At 45.1% G+C, this 23,177-nt stretch overlaps 1 protein-coding gene across 1 annotated transcript in view; it reads right to left on the reverse strand.

Annotated features, from left to right (window-relative positions):
- The window catches only part of obscnb (obscurin, cytoskeletal calmodulin and titin-interacting RhoGEF b), an 868,128-nt gene that overhangs the window by 202,294 nt on the left and 642,657 nt on the right, over nt 1-23,177 (reverse strand). The window contains exons 120-122 of the mRNA XM_068053434.1: nt 21,241-21,343; nt 19,181-19,310; nt 1,505-1,604 (exon numbers count right to left, since the gene is read on the reverse strand). Of these exons, the coding sequence (XP_067909535.1) occupies nt 1,505-1,604; nt 19,181-19,310; nt 21,241-21,343 (333 nt within the window). The remainder of the gene's footprint in view (nt 1-1,504; nt 1,605-19,180; nt 19,311-21,240; nt 21,344-23,177) is intronic.

The following is a 23,177-nucleotide window of genomic DNA, read 5'->3' on the forward strand; positions in this document are numbered from 1 at the left end:
CTCAGGCTACAATTTAAGGAGCCCTTGACGTCGGGATCCGTGGCAACGGGGGGGGAGGGGGTGGGGGTGGGAGGCTGAAGATGGCCCCAGATGAGGCCCACCACGGACCTCGACGCCTGCAGGGCCCGGCCCAAAACTACTGGAGGCAGCGAGGCCTTGTGGCGGCCCCCTTGCCGCTCAGCAACGGGACCGCAATTTAAATGTTTAAATAAATTAAAATACCTGAATTTATTAATTTCACGTCACCTCCTGATGTCCTGCCGCATCTTCACCCTGGCGGGGAAACGAGGCAGAACACTTGTGCGGGGTGGGGGGGAAATGGAGTCAAATTAGCATCATGGATGTAGGGGATGGTGGGAAGGATTGTAGGTGAAAGTTTGTGCAGTTTGGGGGGGGTGGTGGGAAGGTCAGATGGTCAAAGTAAGTGTTGTGGGGGAGGGAAGGAAAAATAATTAATTTAATTGTTATTGGAGGGTGGGAGAGGGGCAAAACAGTTGTATTTATTTTTTAATATTACATTTAACTTTAAATATTTAGATTTTGCGGTAGGGTTGACAGCCTTTTAAAAATGGCATCAGTGCCTGCGCACAGGCAGCCGACACCATTGCCGGAGATGGACAGCCCGCCCCCTCCACATGATTTTGGAGGGGAGGGGGGACTGCCCGCTCTGGCTATTTAAATGAGCTGCCGGGCTTGGAATTATAAAATTCAGCCCCTTATGTCTGGATGCTCCTCTTCCCTCAGTATCACTCCCATCCTCTTATGTCATTTCGGCAGCTACTTATGTAGTCGTCTGATGCCTTCAATATGCCGTCCTCCAATTTATACTTCCAGTGCCCCATCACTCAACCCTCAACATTACACTCTTTGTTCTCCCCCAAATTCATTCTCCTACTATTTGGCCTCTTCCCTTAATACCATGTCCTTTGATCACCCCAAATACCCATTTCCCCATCTCTCTCATCCTTCCCCAAGCCCCTTGTCTTCTGACAAGCTTATTTACTCCTACCACATCCTAATCCTCTTACAACTTTGATTCTAATTCATTTTTCCTCTCTCTTTGTCCTAAATCTTTTCTCTGTGTTCTGCCTCCAGCCATTATAGGCTGGGGCCTTCTGTGAGTTATTTGCCAGCCCTGACCTGCCCATCATTGACTGATGTGCCCAATGATCCTACTTGGTCCGCAAGCTTCACTTGTTCCCTTCGCCTGTAATCATTCAGTTCAAATCTCCTTGAAGTAAGGTTTGTAGAAAGAAAAGATGCAAAACATGGAGAGTTTGTAGATCTAGATCGTGAAAGAGAGAACTTTTATAAGTCTAAATGATCATTTTCATTCTTGATCATTTTTGGCTGTTTTCAGGGAAGTCTACAAACTCAACCATCTGACCACCACTGACTTCACCTCACTTCCTAACAACTGCAACAGTTTCTGGACCAAGATTTTCTCTATATCTTCAGCTCCCAGAACAGTATCTGCAGTAGCAAAAGTAACGACAGAACTTACCTTCAATCATGACAACCTGGTCTCTTCTTTCAGGAAGCAAGACAGGAGCCTGAAGATAAAGCTCTGCAACATCTCTGGCTGTACCCAGCTTGTTTGTAACCTGGGAGAATGAACAATTCCGATTTACAAATATAAAAGAGAATAACAGCATTGTCTCTGATGCACATGTTAAATTATGTTGATGTGGTCCTCCTTTCCTGGGCTAGTACATCGCTAAAGAAGCAGCAGATTCTACTGAATTATATGCAAAATCCTATATATTATAAAACAGCACTGTTAAAGAAATTTACCTTTGTTAGGCTGCATATCATAGGAACATAGGAAATAGGAGTAGGCTATTTGGCCCATCGAGCCTGCTCCGCCATTCAAACAGATCATGGCTGATCATCTACCTCTATGCCGTTTTCCCCAACTATTCCCGCATCCCTTGATGTCATTAGTATCCAGATATCTATTGATTTCTGTCTTGAACATGCTCAATGATTGAGCTTCCACAGTCCTCTGGGGTACAGAATTCCAAAGATTCACCACCCTCTGAGTAAAGAAATTCTTCCTCATCTCAATCTTAAATGGCCCGCCCCTTATTCTAAGACTGTGTCCTCTGATTCTAGACTCACCAGCCAGAAGAAACATCCTATCCACATCTACCCTGTCACGCCCTGTAAGAATTTTGTAAGTTTCAATGAGATCACCTCTAATTCTTCGAAACTCTAGAATTCTTCAATCTCTTCTTCAATCTCTCCTCATAAGAAAATCTCGCCATCCCAGTGATTAGTCTGGTGAACCTCCATTGCACTCCCTCTATGGCAAGTATATCCTTCCTTGGATAAGGAGACCAAAACTGTACACAATACTCCAGGTGTGGTCTCACCAAGGCTCTATACAATTGCAGCAAGACAAGTACTCCTGTACTCGAGTCCCCTTGCAATGAAGGCCAACATACCATTTGCCTTCCTAAATAGGGGCGGCACAGTGGCGCAGTGGTTAGCACCGCAGCCTCACAGCTCCAGCGACCCAGGTTCAATTCTGGGTACTGCCTGTGCGGAGTTTGCAAGTTCTCCCTGTGACCGCGTGGGTTTTCGCTGGGTGCTCCAGTTTCCTCCCACAGCCAAATACTTGCAGGTTGATAGGTAAATTGGCCATTATAAAGTGTCCCCAGTATAGGTAGGTGGTAGGGGAATATAGGGAAGGTGGGGATGTGGTAGGAATATGGGATTAGTGTAGGAATAGTATAAATGGATGGTCGGCACAGACTTGGTGGGCTGAAGGGCCTGTTTCAGTGCTGTATCTCTAAGTAAATAAATTGCCTGCTGCACCAGCATACTAGCTTTTAGTGACTCATGAACAAGGACACCCAGGACCCTTTGGACATCAACACTTCCTAACCTCTCACAATTTAAGAAATACTCTGCCTTTCTGTTTTTTCTACAAAAGTGGATCACCTCACACTTTTCACATTATATTCCATCTGCCATGGTCTTGCCCATTCATTTAGCCTGTCCAAGTCCCCTTGAAGCCTCCTTGCATCCTCCTCACAACTTACATTCTCACCTTGTTTTGTGTCATCAGCAAATTTGGAAATATTACATTTGGCCCCCACATCCAAATCATTTATATAGATTGTGAACAGCTGTGGCCCAAGCACTGATCCTTGTAGTACCCCACTGATAACAGCCTGCCATCCCATGAATGATCATATCATTATTTTCCAAGTGTCCAGTTACCACATCCTTTATAATAGATTCTAACATTTTCCCGACTACTGACATCAAACAGGTCCGTTGTTCTCTGTTTTCTCTCTCGCTCCCTTCTGAAAAAAAAGCCTTGGGTGGGGTCTCACATGGACCCCAAAATACCATGGGCCAGGAAGTGGGATGAGTGGCAATGTACTGTCAGCAAGGGATTTGGAATGGAACCTGGATCTTTCAGGGTTCAACTCATGTTTGGCCCCATTACAACTTGTAATACTTTTAGAAGCAGGTCTATAACTTGCTCACCCACAAAAAAGTAAGTATTCTGCAGTGTGGTGTAAATAAGTAAATATTTTCCTGTTATGCCCTTAGCAACACTGGAAGACAGGGACAGCAGTGAGTCAGGAATGTCAGCAGTGGATGGGCGCAAGTTTCTTTTCACCACAGTACAGACATTTTAGGGCTACAAAATTTGCATAATTGTTTCCAATAGCTTATATACTGTATATTTTAAGTTTCTTTACTAATTTGTCTTGGTGTTTTGTTTTGACAACAATATTAAGAACAACTCTTTCCAAACTTCAGAAGGTCCAAGAAAGACAACTGTGATGGTTTGGTCACTTTTCAAGAATGAAAACAGCTAGAATACATTTCAAGGCCTGAACATAGAGGTACATGGAATCATAAGGTCATAAGAACTAGGAGCAGGAGTAGGCAATTCAGCCCCTCGAGCCTGCTCCACCATTCAATACGATCATGGCTGATCTCATTTCGGCCTCAACTCCACTTTCCTGCCCTTCTCCATAACCTTTCAACCCATTACTAATTAAAAATCTGTCTATCTCCTCCTTAAATTTACTCAATGTCCCGGCATCCACTGCACTCTGGGATAGTGAATTCCAGACTCATGACCCTTTGAGAGAAGTAATTTCTCCTCCTCTCTGTTTTAAATCTGCTACCCCTTATCCTAAAACTATGACCTCTCGTTTCTAGATTGCCCCACAAGAGGAAACATCCTCTCTACGTCTACTTTGTCAATCCCCTTAATCATCTTCTATACCTCAATTAGATCTCCTCTCATTCTTCTAAACTCTAGGGAGTAAAGGCCTAAACTGCTCAATCTCTCTTCATAAGACAAACCCCTCATCCCTGGAATCAATCTAGTGAACCTCCTCTGAACTGCCTCCAATGCAACTACATCCCTCCTCAAGTAAGGGGACCAAAACTGTACATAATACTCCACGTGCAGTCTCACTAATGCCTTGTACAGTTGCAGCAACACTTCCTTACTTTTATATTCTATTCCTTTAGCAATAAATGCCAAAATTCCGTTTTCCTTCCTTATTACCTGCTGTACTTGCATACTAGTTTTCTGCAATTCATGCATGAGGACATCCAGATCCCTCTGCACCGAAGCATTCTGAAGTTTCTCTCCATTTAGATAATAATTTGTCTTTCTATTCTTCTGAACAAAGTGGATAACCTATCCACGTTAAACTCCATCTGCCAAAGTTTGGTCCATTCACCTAACCTATCCATATCCATTTGTAAATTTCTTATTTCTTTATTGCAACTTACCTTCCCACCTATTTCAGTGTCATCTGCAAATTTAGCTATAGTACCTTCTATCCCTGCATCCAGGTTATTAATATATATTGTAAATAGTTGGGGCCCAATGACTGAACCCTGTGGCACCCCACTAGTTACATCTTGCCAACCAGAAAACGACCCATTTATCCCGACTCTCTGTTGATTAGCCAATCCTCTATCCAAGCTAATAAATTGCCCCTAACCCCATGTGATCTTACCTTGTGTATTAACCTTTTGTGTGGCACCTTATCAAATGCATTCTGGAAGTCCAGATATACTACATCTACAGGATCCGCATTATCCACTTTGCTTGTTACAGCTTCGAAGAGCTCTAGCAAATTAGTAAAACACGATTTACCCTTCATAAAACCATGCTCACTCTGATGGATTACGTTTTGACTTTCTAAATGTCCTGTTATTACTTCCTTAATAATGGACTCTTAACAATTTCCCAATGACAGATGTTAAACTAACTGGTCTGTAGTTTCCTACTTTCTGCCTCCCTCCCTTTTTGAATAAGGGCATTATATTTGCTTTTTTCCAATTCACTGGAACCTTTCCCGCATCCAGGGAATTTGGGAATATTATAACCAATGGATCCACTAGCTCTGCTGCCACTTCCTTTAAGACCCTAGGATGTAGGCCATCAGGCCCTAGGGACTTGTCTGCCTTCAATCCCAATAGTTTGCTCAGTACTTTTTTCTTAGTGATGATGATTTTTCTAAGTTCCTCCCTTTCTATAACCTCTGCATTACCTTTTACTATTGGGATGGTACTAGTGTCCTCCATCGTGAAAACTGAGGCAAAATACTGATTTAGTGTCTCCGCCATTTCTGTGTTCCCCTCTATTAACTCCCCAGTCTCATCCTCCAAAGGATGAACATGCACTTTAGCTACTCTCTTACCTTTTATATACTTGTAGAAGCTTTTGCTATCCGTTTTTATATTTTGTGCTAGTTTTCTTTAATAATTTACCTTTGCTCTTTTTATTTCTTTTTTAGTAACCCTTTGTTGATCTTTAAAAGTTTCCCAATCTTCCAGCCTGCTACTGGCCTTTGCAATATAGTATGCTTTAGTTTTTGTCTTTATGTTATCCTTAAGTTCCTTGCTTAGCCATGGATGTTTTTCCCCCTCTTAGAATCTTTCTTCCTCTCTGGAATATATTTTAGATGGGAGGAATTGAATATCTCCTTAAACATCTGCCACTGCTCATCAACTGTCCTACCTTTTAGTCTTCCTGCCCAGTCCACGAGGGCCAAATCTGTCCTCATGCCTAAGTAATTACCTTTGTTTAACTCCAGAATGCTAGTGTGGGACTCCAGTTTCTCGCCCTCAAACTGAATTTGAAATTCTAACATGCTATGATCACTCGTCTCTAGAGGATCCTTAACTATGAGACCATTCATTAATCCCACCTCATTACACAATACCAAATCTAGAATAGCCTGCTCCCTGGTTAGTTCCACAACATATTTCTCCAAAAAACAATCTCTAATACCTTCAATGAACACTCTCTCAAGGCTACCCTTGCCAATTCGATTAATGCCGTCTATATGCATATTAAAATCACCTATGATTATTGCAGTACCTTTCTTACATAATAAGAAGCTGAAGAAGACCAAGGAAGCCTAGGATAGACAATTTCAAGAGTGACTTGTCACAAAAAGGGATACAGATAGCTGAAGTGGCTAGGCTAGTTCAGAGCCAACAGAGGTTTTTTAACCTGATAAGGTGGGTGGATTTGCGAGCTGGCAGCAAGTTAAAAGAGCTGAAATTGTCACCATGTCGGGAAGCTGGAAGCAACTTGCCGACTTCTGCCTTTAACATCAGTCCAATCTGCAGTGTGCAGGAAATTCAAGTGGGACAGGTGGGTTGGCATTTTAAATACATTAAATGCCTATTATCAGCGTCTTTAACCCTAATTTATGACTTTAGCAGTGTGTGCATGAGTTTTCCAAGCTTTTAGGAAATCACCAAGGAAATCAAGGTGAGAGGACAGCGGATTTAAAGGGGCTGAACATGTGACAGACAAAAAATGCTTTAAATATTAAGATCTCAGACCTGCTTCCTTACCTAGGTGAAAGGCTTTAGCTCACAGGATTTTTTTTCACTGCTTTAGGGGTCATTTCTAATACTTTGCAGTCATTTGATCTACATTTCGCAGATATCAACATTCAGTTCAGCATGGGAGCCAATCATGCAACTGTACCTCAGGCTGGAGTTTGACACCACTACCCACCCCCACCCGCCCCTCCGGGAGCAGGTTGGGAGACAGGGAGAGGCGCTGTTCCTGTTGCCTACCTGCCCCAGCTGCTATTTTACCAGCGGCAGGGTAAGTGGCAAACAGCCTGCCTGCCCCAGGCCAATTGAAGTCATTAAGTGGACAATTAATTGTCAGCGCCAGACAGGCACTTCAGCACCTGAGGAGGCCGCCCAGTAATACCTGGCAGCCTCCTTGCGGGCTGGGATGCAGGGGGCCCCCCCTGATTGGGCACCCTGTGTCCCACAGAGAGTCCCCCATCAGTGCGGGCAACCTCTGTTAAAACCATACCACTCCCTAGACTCCAATCCTTACCCCCGTCGCCCGGGCCAAGCCGACTGCCCCCCGGCGAGGCCCGATCCCCACTTACATGTTCTGAGGGTGACGTCGCTGGCTGCAGTCCCAGCAGTAGCCACCGCTCCCCATGGAACTGAAGAGCTGCTGGCCCTCTGATTGGCTGGTAGCTCTCGGAGGCGGGACTTCTTGCCTCAGCGGGGCAGAAGTCTCAGCCAAGGCCAATTAAGGGCTTGGACACACAAAATTGCTGTGTGGCTTCCAGGCCCGGTGGAGACAGTCTCTTCCCACAACTTCTTAGCCAATGGACGGGGCCACCACCTCAGGTATAATTCCAGCCTCAGATGAGGAACAAGATGAGCAGAAGTAGCAACATAACCAGCAGCAGGAGCAGCAGCATCTTTCTCTTAACCACCTGCGGCTCCACAGGGCAGAGGGGATGAGCATAGAGCTCCAACTTGCAGGAGGTGATACTCCCAACACAAGGTTTACAAGCAATTTCCTGAACATGACCGAGCACCAGTGTCTCAGGGGGTCACTGACACTTGTAGCCTCCTGGAAGATGATCTCCTGCTGTGGACCAGGTAGGCATGCATTGCCAGTGGCTGTCAAAGTCACCACAGCCCTTAATTTTTCACCTCTGGCTCCTTTCAGGTGGTATTTGTAGAAGCTCGCAATCTGCTGCCCTCAAGTGCATCTCACAGTGACTGATGCCATGTTTGCCAAGGTCAGAACTTAGAGTCATCGAGTTATTTATAGCACCGAAGGAGGTCATTCGGTCCATTGAGTCCATGCCGGCTCTCCATGGAGCTACTCAGTCAGTCCCACTCCCCTGCTCAATCCCCATAGTCCTAGGTGTCTATTTCCTTCAATGTGCACTTCTCCACTGATGAGGCCAGTCAGAATGAGTATGCGCTTGCTTGGCTTTGTGGCTCTGGCTTGCCACTAGTCTAGGGAGTCATCGACTGCACATATGTAGCAATCAAGGCTCCCCGAGATCATCCAAAAGTCTTCATCAACCAAAACAGCTTTCACTCCATCAACATTCAGCTCATCTGCAACCACAGAAAGATCATCATGAGCATCTGTGCAAGATTCCCAGCTCGCTGTCATGATGCTTTCTTCTTGCGGCAGTCATGTCTCCCTGAAATATTCACACCACGAAGCAGAGTTAGCGGATGGTTCTTTGGAGACAAGGGCTACCCCTGAAGATGAGGTTGATGACATATGTGAGCAGCCCAGATGATGATGCCCAGGAAAGGTCCAATAGAGGCCACCTTACCACCAGAGCTGTGATGCAGCAAACAATCAGGATGTTGAAGATGCACTTAAGGTGTCTCAACAGAGGGACACCCTTCAATATGCACCGGCTAGCGTATCCAGAATGACAGTGGTAAGCTGCACCTTGTACAACACAGCGCAACAACGGGGTCGGAGCTCCTAGAGGGAGAAGGTGTTGTGTGCTCTGCCTCTTCAGAGGAGGAGGTGGGGGAGTAGTTGCAACAGGAGGAGCAAGAATGTGAGATGGCAAGGGCACCAGCATCTGCACACATAGCTGCCTAGGATGGCCTGATCTAGACATGGCTCACTTAGACTGAGGCAGTGCAGCCATTTGGCTCATAAATTCTGAACCCACTTGGCCGCCCCTCCCCCAAGCCCCTCATAGAGTCATAGAGTTATACAGCACAGATACAGGCTCTTCGACCCATTGTGTCCATGCCGGCCATCAAACCTATATATTCTAATCCCATTTTCCAGCATTTGACCTGTAGGCTTGTATGCTATGGCATTTGAAATGCTCATCTAACTACTTCATAAATGTTGTGAGGGTTCCTGCCTCTACCACCCATTCAGGCAGTGTGTTCCAGATTCCAACAACCCTCTGGGTGAAATTTTTTTTCCTCAAATTCCCTCTAAACCTCCTGCCCCTTACCTTAAATCTATGCCCCCTGGTTATTGACACCTCTGCTAAGGGAAAAAGTTTCTTCTAATCTACCCTATCTATGCCCCTCATAATTTTGTATACCACAATCAGGTCCCCCCTCAGCCTTCTCTGCTCTAAGGAAAATAACCCTAGTCCATCCAGTCTCTCTTCATATCTGAAATGCTCCAGCCCAGGCAACATCCTGCTGAATCTCCTCTGCACCCTCTCCAATGCAATCATATCCTTCCTATAGTGTGGTGACCAGAACGGTACACAGTACTCCAATTGTAGCCTAACTAGCGTTTTGTAACCTCCATCATAACCTCCTTGCTCTTATATTCTATGTCTCGGCTAATAAAGGCAAGTATCCCAAATGCCTTCCTAACCACCTGATCTACCTGTGCTGCTGCCTTCAGTGATCTATGGACACGTACGCCAAGGTCCCTCTGTACTTCCTATGGTCCTACCATCCATTGTATATTCCCTTCACTTGTTAGTCCTCCCAAAATGCATCACCTCACGCTTCTCATGGTTAAATTCCATTTGCCACTGCTCTGCCCATCTTACTAGGCCATCTATATCGTTCTGTAATCTAAAGCTTTCCTCCTCATATTTACGCCACCACCAATTTTCGTGTCATCTGCAAACTTACTGATCATACCTCCTATATTCTCGTCTAAATTATTAATGTACACTACAAACATCAAGGTTCCCAGCACCGATCCCTGTGGTACACCACTGGTCACAGCCTTGGATCCAATTTTCGCTGGCTCCCGTGGGCTCTTACCTTCTTGACCAGTCTCCCATGCGGGACCTTATCAAAAGCTTTACTGAAGTCCATGTAGACTATATCAACTGCTTTACCCTCATCTACACAGCTAGTCACCTCCTCGAAAAATTCAATCAAGTTGGTTAGACACGATCTCCGCCTGACAAAGTCATGCTGACTATCCTTGATTAATCCCTGCCTCTCCAAGTGGATATTAATCCTGTCCCTCAGAATTTTTTCCAATAGTTTCCCTACCATTGATGTTAGACTCACTGGCCTGTAATTACCTGGTTTATCCCCACTACCCTTCTTGAACAATGGTACCACATTCGCTGTCCTCCAGTCCTCTGACACTTCTCCTGTGGCCAGAGTGGATTTGAAAATTTGTGTCAGAGCCCCTGCTGTCTCCTCCCTTGCCTCACATAGCAGCCTGGGATACATCTCATCTGGGCCTGGGGATTTATCCACTTTTAAGCCCGCTCAAACTGCTAATACCTCCTCCCTTTCAATGCTAATTTGTTCAGGTATATCACAATCCCCCTCCTTGATCTCCACACCTACATCGTCCTTCTCCATAGTGAACACAGATGAAAAGTAATCATTTAAAACCTCACCTACGTCCTCCAGCTCCACAAAGATTGCCACTTTGGTCCTTAATAGGCCCGACTCCTTTCCTCATTATCCTCTTGCCTTTAATATACTTATAAAATGCCTTGGAATTTTCCTTTAACTTGCCCGCCAGCGTTTTTTTCATGCCCCCCATCGTTCTCCTAATTACTTTATTACAAAGCAGTCCCACAACCACCAATTCATTCCTTTTACAGACACCCACTGCTCGTCTTTAACTCTTGTTTTACCATTCTTCACAAGGCAGAAGGCCACTGGCTAGGCAATATGGGAAAATGGAGCAATCAAATTAATTTTTCTGCATCATAAAATTTAACACAAATATGAGAATGTAACACTGTGTTAAACATAGTGCCAAACCTTGTGCAACAATAATTCCTTACTCTTCCATTTTTGACGACTCCTACATGGTGCTATCCCTGTGGCTTTAGCAGAGAAAGAGGCAGGCTTCTCTTGTTGCAACTGCTCCCCCACCTCCTCCTCTGAAGAGACAGAACGCACAGTACTTTCTTCCTCGAGGAGCTCCAGTCCCTGTTGCTGCGCTACTTTGTGCAAGGTGCAGCATACCACTGTCATTCTGGATACGCTGGCTGGTGCATACTGAAGAGTGTTCCCTGATCTGTTGAGACATCTCAAGTGCATCTTCAACATCCTGATTGTTTGCTGCATCACAGCTCTGGTGGTAAGGTGGCCTCTATTGGACCTTTCCTGGGCATCATCATCTGGGCTGCTCACATATGTCATCAACCTCATCTTCAGGGGGTAGCCCTTGTCTCCAAAGACATCCCTGCTCTGACAGCTGTTGTTCTTGGCCTCTGTGTTTTGCAGCCCGTGACAGGCCTGCCAATGACTACCTCAATTGCACCTGTGCAGGGACAGACTTGGCATCGGGTTAGGAGGCAGCAAGTGGGCTCTGGATGGGTATGCAGCGAGGGATCAGGTGTGGAATTGATACGAGCAGAGTCCCCACTTCCAGGATCCCTTTCTCCATCTTCCCTCTCATGACCCATCCACAATTCCCTGCTAGACAAGCATGGATAGATACAGAAAAAGCTATGGGCCCCAACCAAATCCCGGCTGTAGTGCTGAGGACATGTGCTCTAGAACTAGCCGCACCCCTAGCCAAGATGCTCAGTACAGCTACAAAAGTGGCATCTACCAGACAACGTGGAAAATTGCACGGGTACGTCCTGCCCACAAAAAGCAGCACAATCCAATCCAGCCAATTACCGTCCCATCAGTCTGCTTTCAATCAACAGCAAAGTAAAGGAAGGTGTCGTTGACACTGCTATCAAGCGGCACTTACTCACCAAAATTCTGCTTTCCGACGCTCAGTTTTGGTTCAGCCAGGATCACTCAGTTCCAGACCCCATTACAGCTTGCCCCAAACATGGACAAAGAAGCTAAAATCTAGAGGTGAGTTGAGTGACTCCCCTTGATATCAAGGCAGCACTTGACCAAGTGCAGCATTAAGGAGCCCTAGTAAAATTGAAGTCAATGGGAATCAGGGGGAGAACTCTCCGCTGGCTGGAGTCATATCTAGCACAAAGGAAGATGGTTGTGGTTTTTGGAGGTCAATCATCTCATCCCTAGGATATCACTGCAGGAGTTCCTCAGGGTAGTGCCATAAGCTCAACTATCTTCAGCTGCTTCATCAATGACCTTCCTACTATCATAAGGTCAGATGTGGGGATGTTCACTGATGCTTGTAGTGTTCAGTTTCACTTGCATCTCCTCAGATAATGAAGTAGCCCGTGCCTGCATGCAGCAAGACCTGGACAGCATTCAGGTTTGGGCAGATAAGTGGCAAATAACATTTGTGCCATACAAGTGCCAGGTAATGATGTCCAACAAGAGAGAATCTAACCATCTCCCTTTGATATTCAACGGCATTATCATCGCTGAATCTCCCCACATCAGCATCCTGGGGGTGGTGGTCACCATTGATCAGAAACTTAACTGAACCAGTCACATAAATACTGTGGCAACAAGAGCAGGTCAGAGGTTGAGAAATCTGTGATGAGTATCTCACCTCCTGACCCCCCCAAAGCAGGAGGGTGAAGGAATATTTCCCACTTTCCTGGATGAGTGCAGCTCCAATAACACTCAAGAAGCTTAACATCATCTAGACGACTGGCACCCATCCACCAACTTTGACATCCATTCTCTCCACCACAGGCACATCGTGGATGTAGTGTGTACCCATCTACAAGTTCCTTTTGGCAGCACCTTCCAAGTCCTTGATCTCTACTACCCAGAAAAACAAAGGCAGCAGCTGCATGGGAACACCACCACCTACATGTTCCCCTCCAGATCACACACCATCCTGACTTGGAAATATATCACCATTCCTTCATTGTCGCCATGTCAAAATCCAGAACACCCTACCTTACAGCACTGTGGGTGTGTGTACCTTCAGCACATGGACTGCAGCACTTTACCACCTTCGTGAGGGCAATTAGTGTTGGGCAATAAAGGCTGGCTTTGCCTGCAATTCCCATGTCCAATGAATGAATAAAAAGAGCTGGAGAATGCTTTGCTATACTTCAGTGAGGCACTGTGGCCAAGGCTCAATTTTCATCAATCCTGTTTAAGACGGAATTCACAGGGATGAATTTTATGTTCCCCCCCCCCCACTGACCCCGAGATGGGTTCGGAGGCGAGGGGGGGGGGGGTGGGCGGCTCACAGAATTGCAAAAGGAGGCATGGACCAGAGGGCTCGTCACCTTCCCGTCACACCGGAATTTAGTCAGAGACGGGATAGACTGACAATGGCCTTCCCCCCCAGAGGCCAATTGAGGTCATTAAGTGGCCTGTTACCAGCCATTTAAGGGCCTCTTCCTGCTGCCACTGGGATTTAACCAGTGGCTCGGGGATGTGGGGGCTGGTGGTGGGCCCCCTGCAACGTGGTAGGTTGCCCAGTAAAACAAGGGCCTCCACCGGGAAACACTCTACCTACGAGAACCAGCCTCGCCCTGCACTGAGCATCCACCCTCACCCTGCCTCTCATCGTGGCCTGCGGTCTGGCCCCGGCAACCTCGCCTCACTTACCTTGGGTCTGGTCTCCAGTGCTGGGCCTGGGTCCAAGGCATCTTGCAGTATTGGCAGTGGCCACCACTCCCAGTGGCATTGCCAACACTACTGATCTGCTGGCCCTGTGATTGGCTGGCAGCTCTTGGAAGCGGGATCCCTGTCTTCAAAGAGATGGGGATCCTGCCGCTGGGCTATTAATTGCCTGGACGGCGTACAATCGTGCTGAGGTGGAGCTGTCCTCGTTTTCTCGGACCTGTGCTGGGGGTCCCACCAGTGCCACAAAATCCAGCCCATAATGTGCAGGCTATTGGTGAGGGCTACCATGCCACATCTGATGATCCATGCAGGTGGCCACTCTTTCCATGGACATAGGCATAGGAACATAGGAGCAGGAGTAGGCCATTCGGCCCTTTGAGCCTGCTCCGCCATTTGATAAGATCATGGCTGATCATATTGTGGTCTCAACTCCAATTTCCTGTCTTCCCCCCTTAACCCTTGACTCCCTTGTCCATCAAAAATCTATTTAACTCAACCTTGAATAAATTCAATGATCCAGCCTCCACTATTTTCTGAGGAAGAGAATTCCACAGACTAACGACCTTGCAGAAAAAAAATTCTCCTCATCTCCAGCTTAAAAGGGAGACTTCTTATTTTTAAATTTTTCCCCGAGTTCTAGTCTCCCCCACAAGAGGAAGCATCTTCCCGGGATCCACCCTATCAAGTCCCCTCAGAATCTTATATGTTTCAATAAGATCAATTCTCATTCTTCTAAACTCCAATGGGTAAAGGCCCAACCTGTTCAACCTTTCTTCATAAGTTAAGTCCTTCATCCCAGGAATGAGTCGAGTGAACCTTCTGTGAACTGCCTCCAATGCAATTATATCCTTTTTTAAATAAGGAGATCAAAACTGTATACAATATTCCAGTTGTGGTCTCACTAAGGCCCTGCACAGCTGCAGTAAAACTTCCCCACTCATGCTAGAGACAGACTCCTCCAATCCCTCTTCAATCGTACGCAGTGTCGCTGGAAAAACTGACAGCAGCTCACACATTTTCTGCTGCTGCTCTAAAATGATCCTCTTACTGAAAGCCGCCAAGGCTCAGAATCTGCTGAGCAGAACTTGAAGGGTCCTGTGGCTTGCGACAGTTACTCTCCACTGCTGTCCCTGTCTCCTCCACCTGCTCCTGCACACTTGTGAGTTTTTTTGTATTCATTCATGGGATGTGGGTGTCGCTGGCCATGACAGCATTTACTGCCCATCCCTAATTGCCCTTGAGAAGGTGGTGGTGAGCTGCCTTCTTGAACTGCTGCAGTCCATGTGGGGTAGGTGCACCCACAGTGCTGTTAGGAAGGGAGTTCCAGGAGACACCATGTGACAACCCAGCTACCGGTCCTGTCTGTCCAACCAAGGTGTGCGAATCTAAGGTGGTAGACGGTGTGCAAGAGTCCTGTGAAGGTGGAGTGAGTAACTTCCTGTGAGGAAACCTTGTATCCTCCTGCACCACCTTCTGCAGGATGTTTAAAGGATCTGTGGGAGATGAATCAGAACTGTCAAGGTAAGAGGGTACAAAGTCATCATTGTACCGTTATTATTTTTCAGTGGCTGCTGACATCACATGAGTGCTGTCTGCCATATGGCTGTGTTATATTTTGTTCTGTCACTAAATAGCTGGGAAACCTCCATCTCTCCAACTCCAGGCATGCTGAGACTCAGTTCATCTCCAGCTTCTCCTCCTATACAGTTGCCAAAATGGAGATGACTGGTGGGCCATCTCTGGTTCTCTGCCTTTCCATGGTGTTCTGTATTCTCTTCTGAAAGAAGGGAAAGAAGAGTTCAGTTCGGGTTACCTCATGTCAGGAAGGATGTGAGGGTCCTTAGGAAGGGGCAGAGGAGATTTGCCAGAATGGTTTCAGGGATGGAGGATTTTAGTTACAAGGTTAGGTTGGAAAAGCTGTGTTTGTTCTTAGAACAAAGGAGAATGAAGGGAGATTTAATAGGTGTACAAGATTATGACAGGCTTAGGTAAGTTAGACAAGGAAAAACTATTCCTATTAACAAATGGTATAAGGACTAGGGGACACAGATTGAAAGTTTTGGGCAAAAGAAGCTGTGGAAATATGAGGAAGCACTTTTTTATGCAGCAGGTGGTAATGACCTGGAACTCGCTGCCCACAAGGGTGGAGAATCTGGAGATGATTAATGAATTCAAGAGGAAATTGGATGGCACCTGAGAGAAATAGACTTGCAGGGTTACAGGGATCGAGCCGGGGAGTGGGATTGACAGCATAGTTCTGTGGAGAGCCGGCATGGACTGGATGGGCCGAATGCCTCCTTCTGTGCCGCAAATGACTGAGTGATATGATTGTGAGAAATGGAATATACTGAGAGGATGGAAGGTCAACATTTGTGGAGGGTCCCTGTGAGGGATAGGGAGATATTACACAGATGAGGATGAGTGTCAGTGGTGCATAGTCAGATGGAAATGTGAGGAGGTGCCTGGACAGAGAGATGCAGAGTCACAGAATTGCTGGAGTGCGGAAGGAGGCTATTCCGCCCATTGTGTCTGCACCAGCTCTCCGAAAGAGCAATTTACTCAGTTCCATTCTCCCAGCCTTCTTCCTTTTCATATAACAGTCTAATTCCCATTTTGAATGCTTCAATTGAACCTGCCTCCACCACACTCTCAGGCAGCGCATTCCAGATCTTAACCACTTGCTGCGTGAAAAAATTTTTCTTCCTGTCACTTTTGCTTCTCTTACCAAATCTGTGCCCTCTTGTTCTCGATCGTTTCACAGGTGAGAACAGTTTCTCTCTATCTACTCTGTCCAGACCCCTCATGATTTTGAATACCTCTATCAAATCACCTCTCAGCCTTCTCTTCTCCAAGGAAAACAGTCCTAACTTCACCACTCTATCTTCATAACTGAAGTTCTTCATCCCTGGAACCATTCTCGTGAATCTTTTCTGTACTCTCTCCAATGCCTTCACATCTTTCCTAAAGTGCAGCACCCAGAACTGGACGCAATACTCCAGCTGAGGCCGAACTAGTATCTTATACAAGTTCAGCATAACCTCCTTCTTCTTGTACTCTATGCCCCTATTAATAAAGCCCAGGATACTGTATGCTTTATCAACCGCTCTCTCAACCTGTCCTGCCACCTTCAATGACTTATGCACATATACACCCAGATCCCTCAGCTCCTGCACCCCTTTAGAATTATACCCTTTATTTTATATTGTCTCTCCATGTTCTCCCTACCAAAATGAATCATTTCACATTTCTCTGCATTGAATTTCATCCGCCACCTGTCTGCCCATTCACACCAACTTGTCTATGTCTTTTTAGAGTTCTACACTATCTTCCTCACAGTTCACAATGCTTCCAAGTTTTGTATCATCTGCAAAATTTGAAATTGTGCCCTGTACATCAAGGTCTAGATCATTAATATATATCAGGAAAAGCTGACCCCTGGGGAACTCCACTACAAACCTTCCTCCAGCCTGAAAAACATCCATTAACCACTACTCTTTGTTTTCTGACACTCAGCCAATTCCATATCCATGTTGCTACCATCCTTTTTGTTCCATGAGCTAAAAGTTTGCTCACAGTTGGTTTGGATGTGGCACTGTATCCAATGCCTTTTGAAAGTCTACATCAACAGCATTGCCCTCATCAACCCTCCCTGTTACCTCCTCAAAAATTTCCAGTAGGTTAATTAAACATGATTTTCACTGAAGAAATCCATGCTGGCTTTCCTTAATTAACCCACATTTGTCCATGTGACTATTAATTTTGTCCTGAATTATTTTTTCTAGAAGTTTCCCCACCACCGAAGTTAAATTGACTGGCCTGTATATGCTGGGCTTACCTTTACACCCTTTTTTGAATAAGGGCGTAACGTTTGCAATTTTCTGGCACCATCCCGGAGTCCAAGGAAGACTGAAAAATTATGGCCAGTGCCTCTGCGATTTCCACCCTCACTTCCCTCAGTATCCTTGGATGCATCTCATCTGGTGCTTTATCCACTTTAAGCACAGACAGCCTATCTAATACATCCTCTAACAATTTTAAACCCTTCTAGTGTCTGAATTACCTCCTCTTTCACAATTGCCTGGGTTGCATCTTCTTTCTTGGTAAAGACAGATGCAAAGTATTCATTTAATACCTCAGCTATGCCCTCTGCCTCCATGTGTAAATCCTCTTTATGGTCATTAATCGGCCCCACTCCTCTTTTTACCAGCTTTTTACTATTTATATGTCTAAAGAAAACTTTGGGATTTCCTTTAATGCTGGCTGCCAGTCTCTGCAAGGTGTGTTGGTATGAGGAGTGATGTGCCAGAGAAGGCTGGGGCAGGCAAACTGAGTGGGTCAGGGTAAGACGCACCTTAGCATATAGTAGAATAAGTCATGCCATCACCTTTCCTGCCCTGATTAGCTAATTAAACCTCTTCGAACACTCCTGCTGACCTCCTCAACAACTTTCAACCATGTCTTCCTGTTTCCTGAGGCAGGTTTCTTCCTCACACCAGCAGGAATCTCCTGCAGGCCCTCACAGTCACAGCATCATCTCCAGAGGCATTGTTGAATCGTGGTACTGCTTTTCTATTTTGTTTCTCCGTAGCTCCAGGTTCAGGCTCTGTCTAAAGACACCTACCATGCTTCAAGCCTGATCCTCATTAGTCCCTTTAAATAGTTGAGCTGAAATAGACTGATGCGGGTTGTCCTCATACCCGCGCGCTCTAATTGGTTGGGAAACCCGGGAGTCAGATGCAAATGCAGTGGCTCGATTAAAAGCCACTGACAAATGTGCTGCTGAAACTTCCAGGTTCCTCACATGCTGTCGGGCTCCCTTGCTGCGAGCGGTTCAAAAGGTTAAAATACAGCCCATTGTCTCTGTTCAACAAACAGATGGTAGTTTAGTGGTTTCCAAACCTCCAGTATTACAACAGGACAAATGAGTGAATATGAATTATAAGCAAATTAAACCATGTTTTTTGAGATTGAAGGGCAGAATGGCTTATGGGCCAGTCTGGACTCCCCACCAGTGAAAGGAGATACCTGCACAAATACTTCTGTCTCTCAGTTGCCCAGGTTATTGTACTTTTATGATTAAAACATCTCATCAGAAGAACTTTTGGGTAAGATGTTGTGCACTCACTTCTAATGTGGCATCAAAAAGTTCTATCTCAGTGAGGTCAGGAATACTGCTGATTGCCATGAGTCTGCCGTTCCATTCATTGAAGTGGAACAATAAACCAGATTGGGAAGCGTTCTATATATTTACAAATATATATATGTAAAATGTGTAAAATTATTGCACCCTTTAATTCTATGCTCATACTTGATGTGAAGTCAAGTCTCCCAACCCCCAAAGAAAACTGGTTATGCTTGTTAACTAAAATGGAGAGTTGTTCTGTTGAATTGTATTTAAACTTCATCAATGAAAATTATAATTTGAGCTTCAAGGTTTTTTTGTCATACTCACTTCACATTCATAGACGCCAAGGTCATTCTTTTCTGTGTTTTTGATGACTAGCACTGCAACTCCAAACTGCGGGTCATAGAAAGTCCTGTACTTTGTTTTATTTGTTAATGGTGAACCATCAATACTCCATCTTCAAGAAGAACAGAATTAATCGTAAATCAATGTAAATGATATTTGAGAAAACTTCAAAAACATCAGCTTTCAACTGAATATTTCAAAATCAAGCTTCAGAGAAGAAAAGCCTAAGCCCTGAAATTGTAGCTCAACGAGGTCATTAATCCAGCAGGTGGGTGAGAAGTTGGGTAGAACTTGGATCTGTATAGTTTTTGCTTCATTCAGAAAGTTACACAAAACTTTAAGTTAAATGGGTGCATTCCAGGGCTACCCTACGAATCTCACCAGATATAGATTAGATTAGATTAGAGATACAGCACTGAAACAGGCCCTTCGGCCCACCGAGTCTGTGCCGAACATCAACCACCCATTTATACTAATCCTACACTAATCCCATATTCCTACCAAACATCCCCACCTGTCCCTATATTTCCCTACCACCTACCTATACTAGTGACAATTTATAATGGCCAATTTACCTATCAACCTGCAAGTCTTTTGGCTTGTGGGAGGAAACCGGAGCACCCGGAGAAAACCCACGCAGACACAGGGAGAACTTGCAAACTCCACACAGGCAGTACCCGGAATCGAACCCAGGTCCCTGGAGCTGTGAGGCTGCGGTGCTAACCACTGCGCCACTGTGCCGCCCACAGGTCTGACAGGTCCAGTAGTTCCTTACGAGAGCAGGTACAGATTCAATTCTCGGCCTAATGTGGACGCCACCACCTAGTGATCAAATAGTAATCGATCCATAGGGGGTGGTCACTATTCCATAATGGGTCTTTTAATCTGTCAGAGACAAAAATAATTCAAACTTGATCTTCAGCCTGATCCAGGCCTTTGGCTGCCCTTCTGGGAGTGGTAGGGTATTGGCCTGAGATTACACTGACTACTTGAGGGTGGGTGACTCTATTGCATCACCATCTGACACAGTTTCACTGCCTATTTACATGACCCCATACCCTGAGAGGGCCATGATCAGTTTAAAGTGGTACCACCAGACATTTAGGCTATGGCATCCACTTATCTGAAACAAACAACTTTTAAATCAGTTGATATATTTATTTGTTTTCACTACATACATACATGCGCATGATATAATAAATGGTTTGTAGTGTTTTTAGGATGTAATTTAATCATAACTTAGAAAAGTACTATTAGATCTACCTTTTAACCTATTCCATTCCAGTGAAAAAAGCCCCAATTTGTTGAGCCTTTATTCACAACTATAACTTTCATTCCTGAGACCATTCTCATGAATGTTCACTGAACCATTTCCATAGCTCTAACATCCTTCCTTTGATTTTGTCCAAAACTACAACTTGTAATTTATGCAACATCTTTAACTTAGATAAACTTAGAGCACACTACAAAAGCATGAGGGAAACAAACACCAAACTGTAGAAGGAGATTAAAAGAGGTGACCAAAATTTGGTCAAAGTAGAGGAAGATAATGAGGTACAGGAATTTAGGGAGGTAATACCAGAGGGTTAGCCTTAGCTAATAAAAACAGAAAGTGCTGGAAATACACAGCAGATCTGGCAGCATCTGTGGAGAGAAACAGAGTTAACGTTTCAGGTCTGTGACCTATCATCACCCTGATGAAAGGTCACAGCACCTGAAACATTAACTGTTTCTCGCTCCACAGAGGCTGCCAGACTTGTGTATTTCCAGCACCTTGTTTTTATTTCAGATTTCCAGCATCCGCCGTGTTTTGCTTTTATTTTAGGTTAGTCTTAGCTGTTAGACTGCACAGGTTAAATCTTGTGAAGTTACTTTGCTAGCACAGAGCCTTGCTTGAGGAAGGTGTGAATTGGAGAATTGGGTACAATGGTTACTGTGCTCAATTTGCAGCACTCCCAATTTACTCCTATATATTTACTATAACTTAGCATAATTTTTACACATTAGCAAGAACTAAATGTTGTTAAATGAATAAACTTTACCTTATCAGCGGGGCTGGTGCAGCTTCAATAGTGCATGCAAACTGTGTATCTTCATTCTCTATAAATGGGATGTTTCTAAGTCGGCTAACAAACCTTGGAGGCACTGAAAGTTAAGGTAAGAATTATAATTGCTAATATCGGAAAGTTTTCTTCAAATTCAATATTGATGAAAAATGATCAAGTTTGGATTATTATCCAACTTAGCAGACAAATAATCTCAATTGGGCATTGAAGTTCATTATATTCCAAAGTTTAACAGTGTGCTACCAATCTTTGTGTTTATTTACTGCCAGCAAATGAATCCTTGAAGGCCCAAAGAGCTATTAGTAATTCTACTTGGGCTGATGAGAAATTAGGACCTAAAAATTGATTTGCGCACGAGAACAATTTCTGTACTGGAAAGGGTATATCTGACAAACACCCAGTATTGAGTCTCAAAGCTTATTCACAAGACCGGCAAGCTGAGGTCGCCTGCTGGGTGTTCTCAGGCAGTTCATCAGCCATAGAAGCTCTCAGGTAGATTCTGGGAGGGAGAGGGTAAGCATTTCAGTGGGGGCATGCAATCATTTTCAGCACTATTACGGAGCTGGGATGATCACTCCTCCTGCTCCCAACTCCACATTCAGGCAAGTTATTTTTTTTTTTAAAAGTTCCTTTTTGGTGGCAGCCTCCAGTGATCCCTTTAAGGATTGGTGGTTGGGTCATATATACACCTAGTTTCTCTGAACACAGCTGCCTTGGTGTCAGCTGCATTCAGGGCAGACCAATTTCTGGAGCGGGACCTGAAATAGGCATTAGGCCCTGCATTTACATATGCAACAGGCCCTGGATACCTCTTTCTCTGCCTTGAGAAAAATGTCAGGCTGCACACTTCTTGTGTAGAATTTGCCCACACATGCAGCCCACCAGAATGGATACACAGGCACGCAATTTGCACCTGTAAAACAGCCACAACATGAAATAATTGCAGGCTGAGTTGTCAGGTGATATAGTTGGTTTTGTCGGGGAATGTTAATCCCAGAGTACGGTTTGGCACAGAGTGTAAAGCTGGGAGTTTAGTGAATGAGGGAGTTCGGTGAAGGGAGAGGAGGTGCTCCTTTCTTTTTCTACCTTTTTCACCCTCCAGTATTTGGTTCTTACTTTGGTACAGGGGAAGAAGCTGATTGGTAAGTAACTGGTAAGTATTCTACTTATAATAAATAGTTTGTAAAGTTAAGATATGGCGGGGCAGTTCGGCCGAGTGGAATGTGCATCCTATGACATGTGGGACGTCATGGATGCACCATGTGTCCTAGACAGATACATCTACAGGAAGAGTCACCAGTTGCAGAAACTTGAGCGCTGGACTTTGGAACTCGAGTGGTGGCTACAGTCACTATGGTGTATCCATGAGGCAGATAATTAAGTGGATAGCATGTTTAGGCAGGTGGTCATACCACAGGTTAGGAGCATGCAGGTAGAGAGGGAATGGGTAACTGCCAGGCGGTCTAAGAGAACCAGGCAGGTAGTGCAGTAGTCCCCCTTGACAATCTCACTCGCTAACTGGTTTTCCATTTTGGATACTGGTGAGGCGATGGCTCCTCAGAGGAGTGTAGCCACAGCCAAGTCCATTGCACCACGGGTGGCTCAGCTGCACAGGAAGGGAGGAAGAAGAAGAGTGGAACAGCAATAGTAATAGGGGATTTGTTAGCTAGGGGAACAGATAGGCCATAGACATGACTCCAGAATCAAATGTTGCCTCCCTGGTGCCAGGACAAGGATGTCACAGAGCAGCTGCTGGACAGACATTCTTCTAGGGGATGGGGAATAGCCAGAAGTCATGGTCCACATTGGTACCAATGACCTAGGTAGGAAGAGGGATGAGGTCCTGAAAGCAGATTTTAGGGAGCTAGTAAAGAGATAAAAGCAGGAGCTCAGAAGTAGTAATTTTAGGATTA

This window comes from Heterodontus francisci, chromosome 2 (genome assembly GCF_036365525.1).
Source record: "Heterodontus francisci isolate sHetFra1 chromosome 2, sHetFra1.hap1, whole genome shotgun sequence".
Classification (NCBI taxonomy): domain Eukaryota; kingdom Metazoa; phylum Chordata; class Chondrichthyes; order Heterodontiformes; family Heterodontidae; genus Heterodontus; species Heterodontus francisci.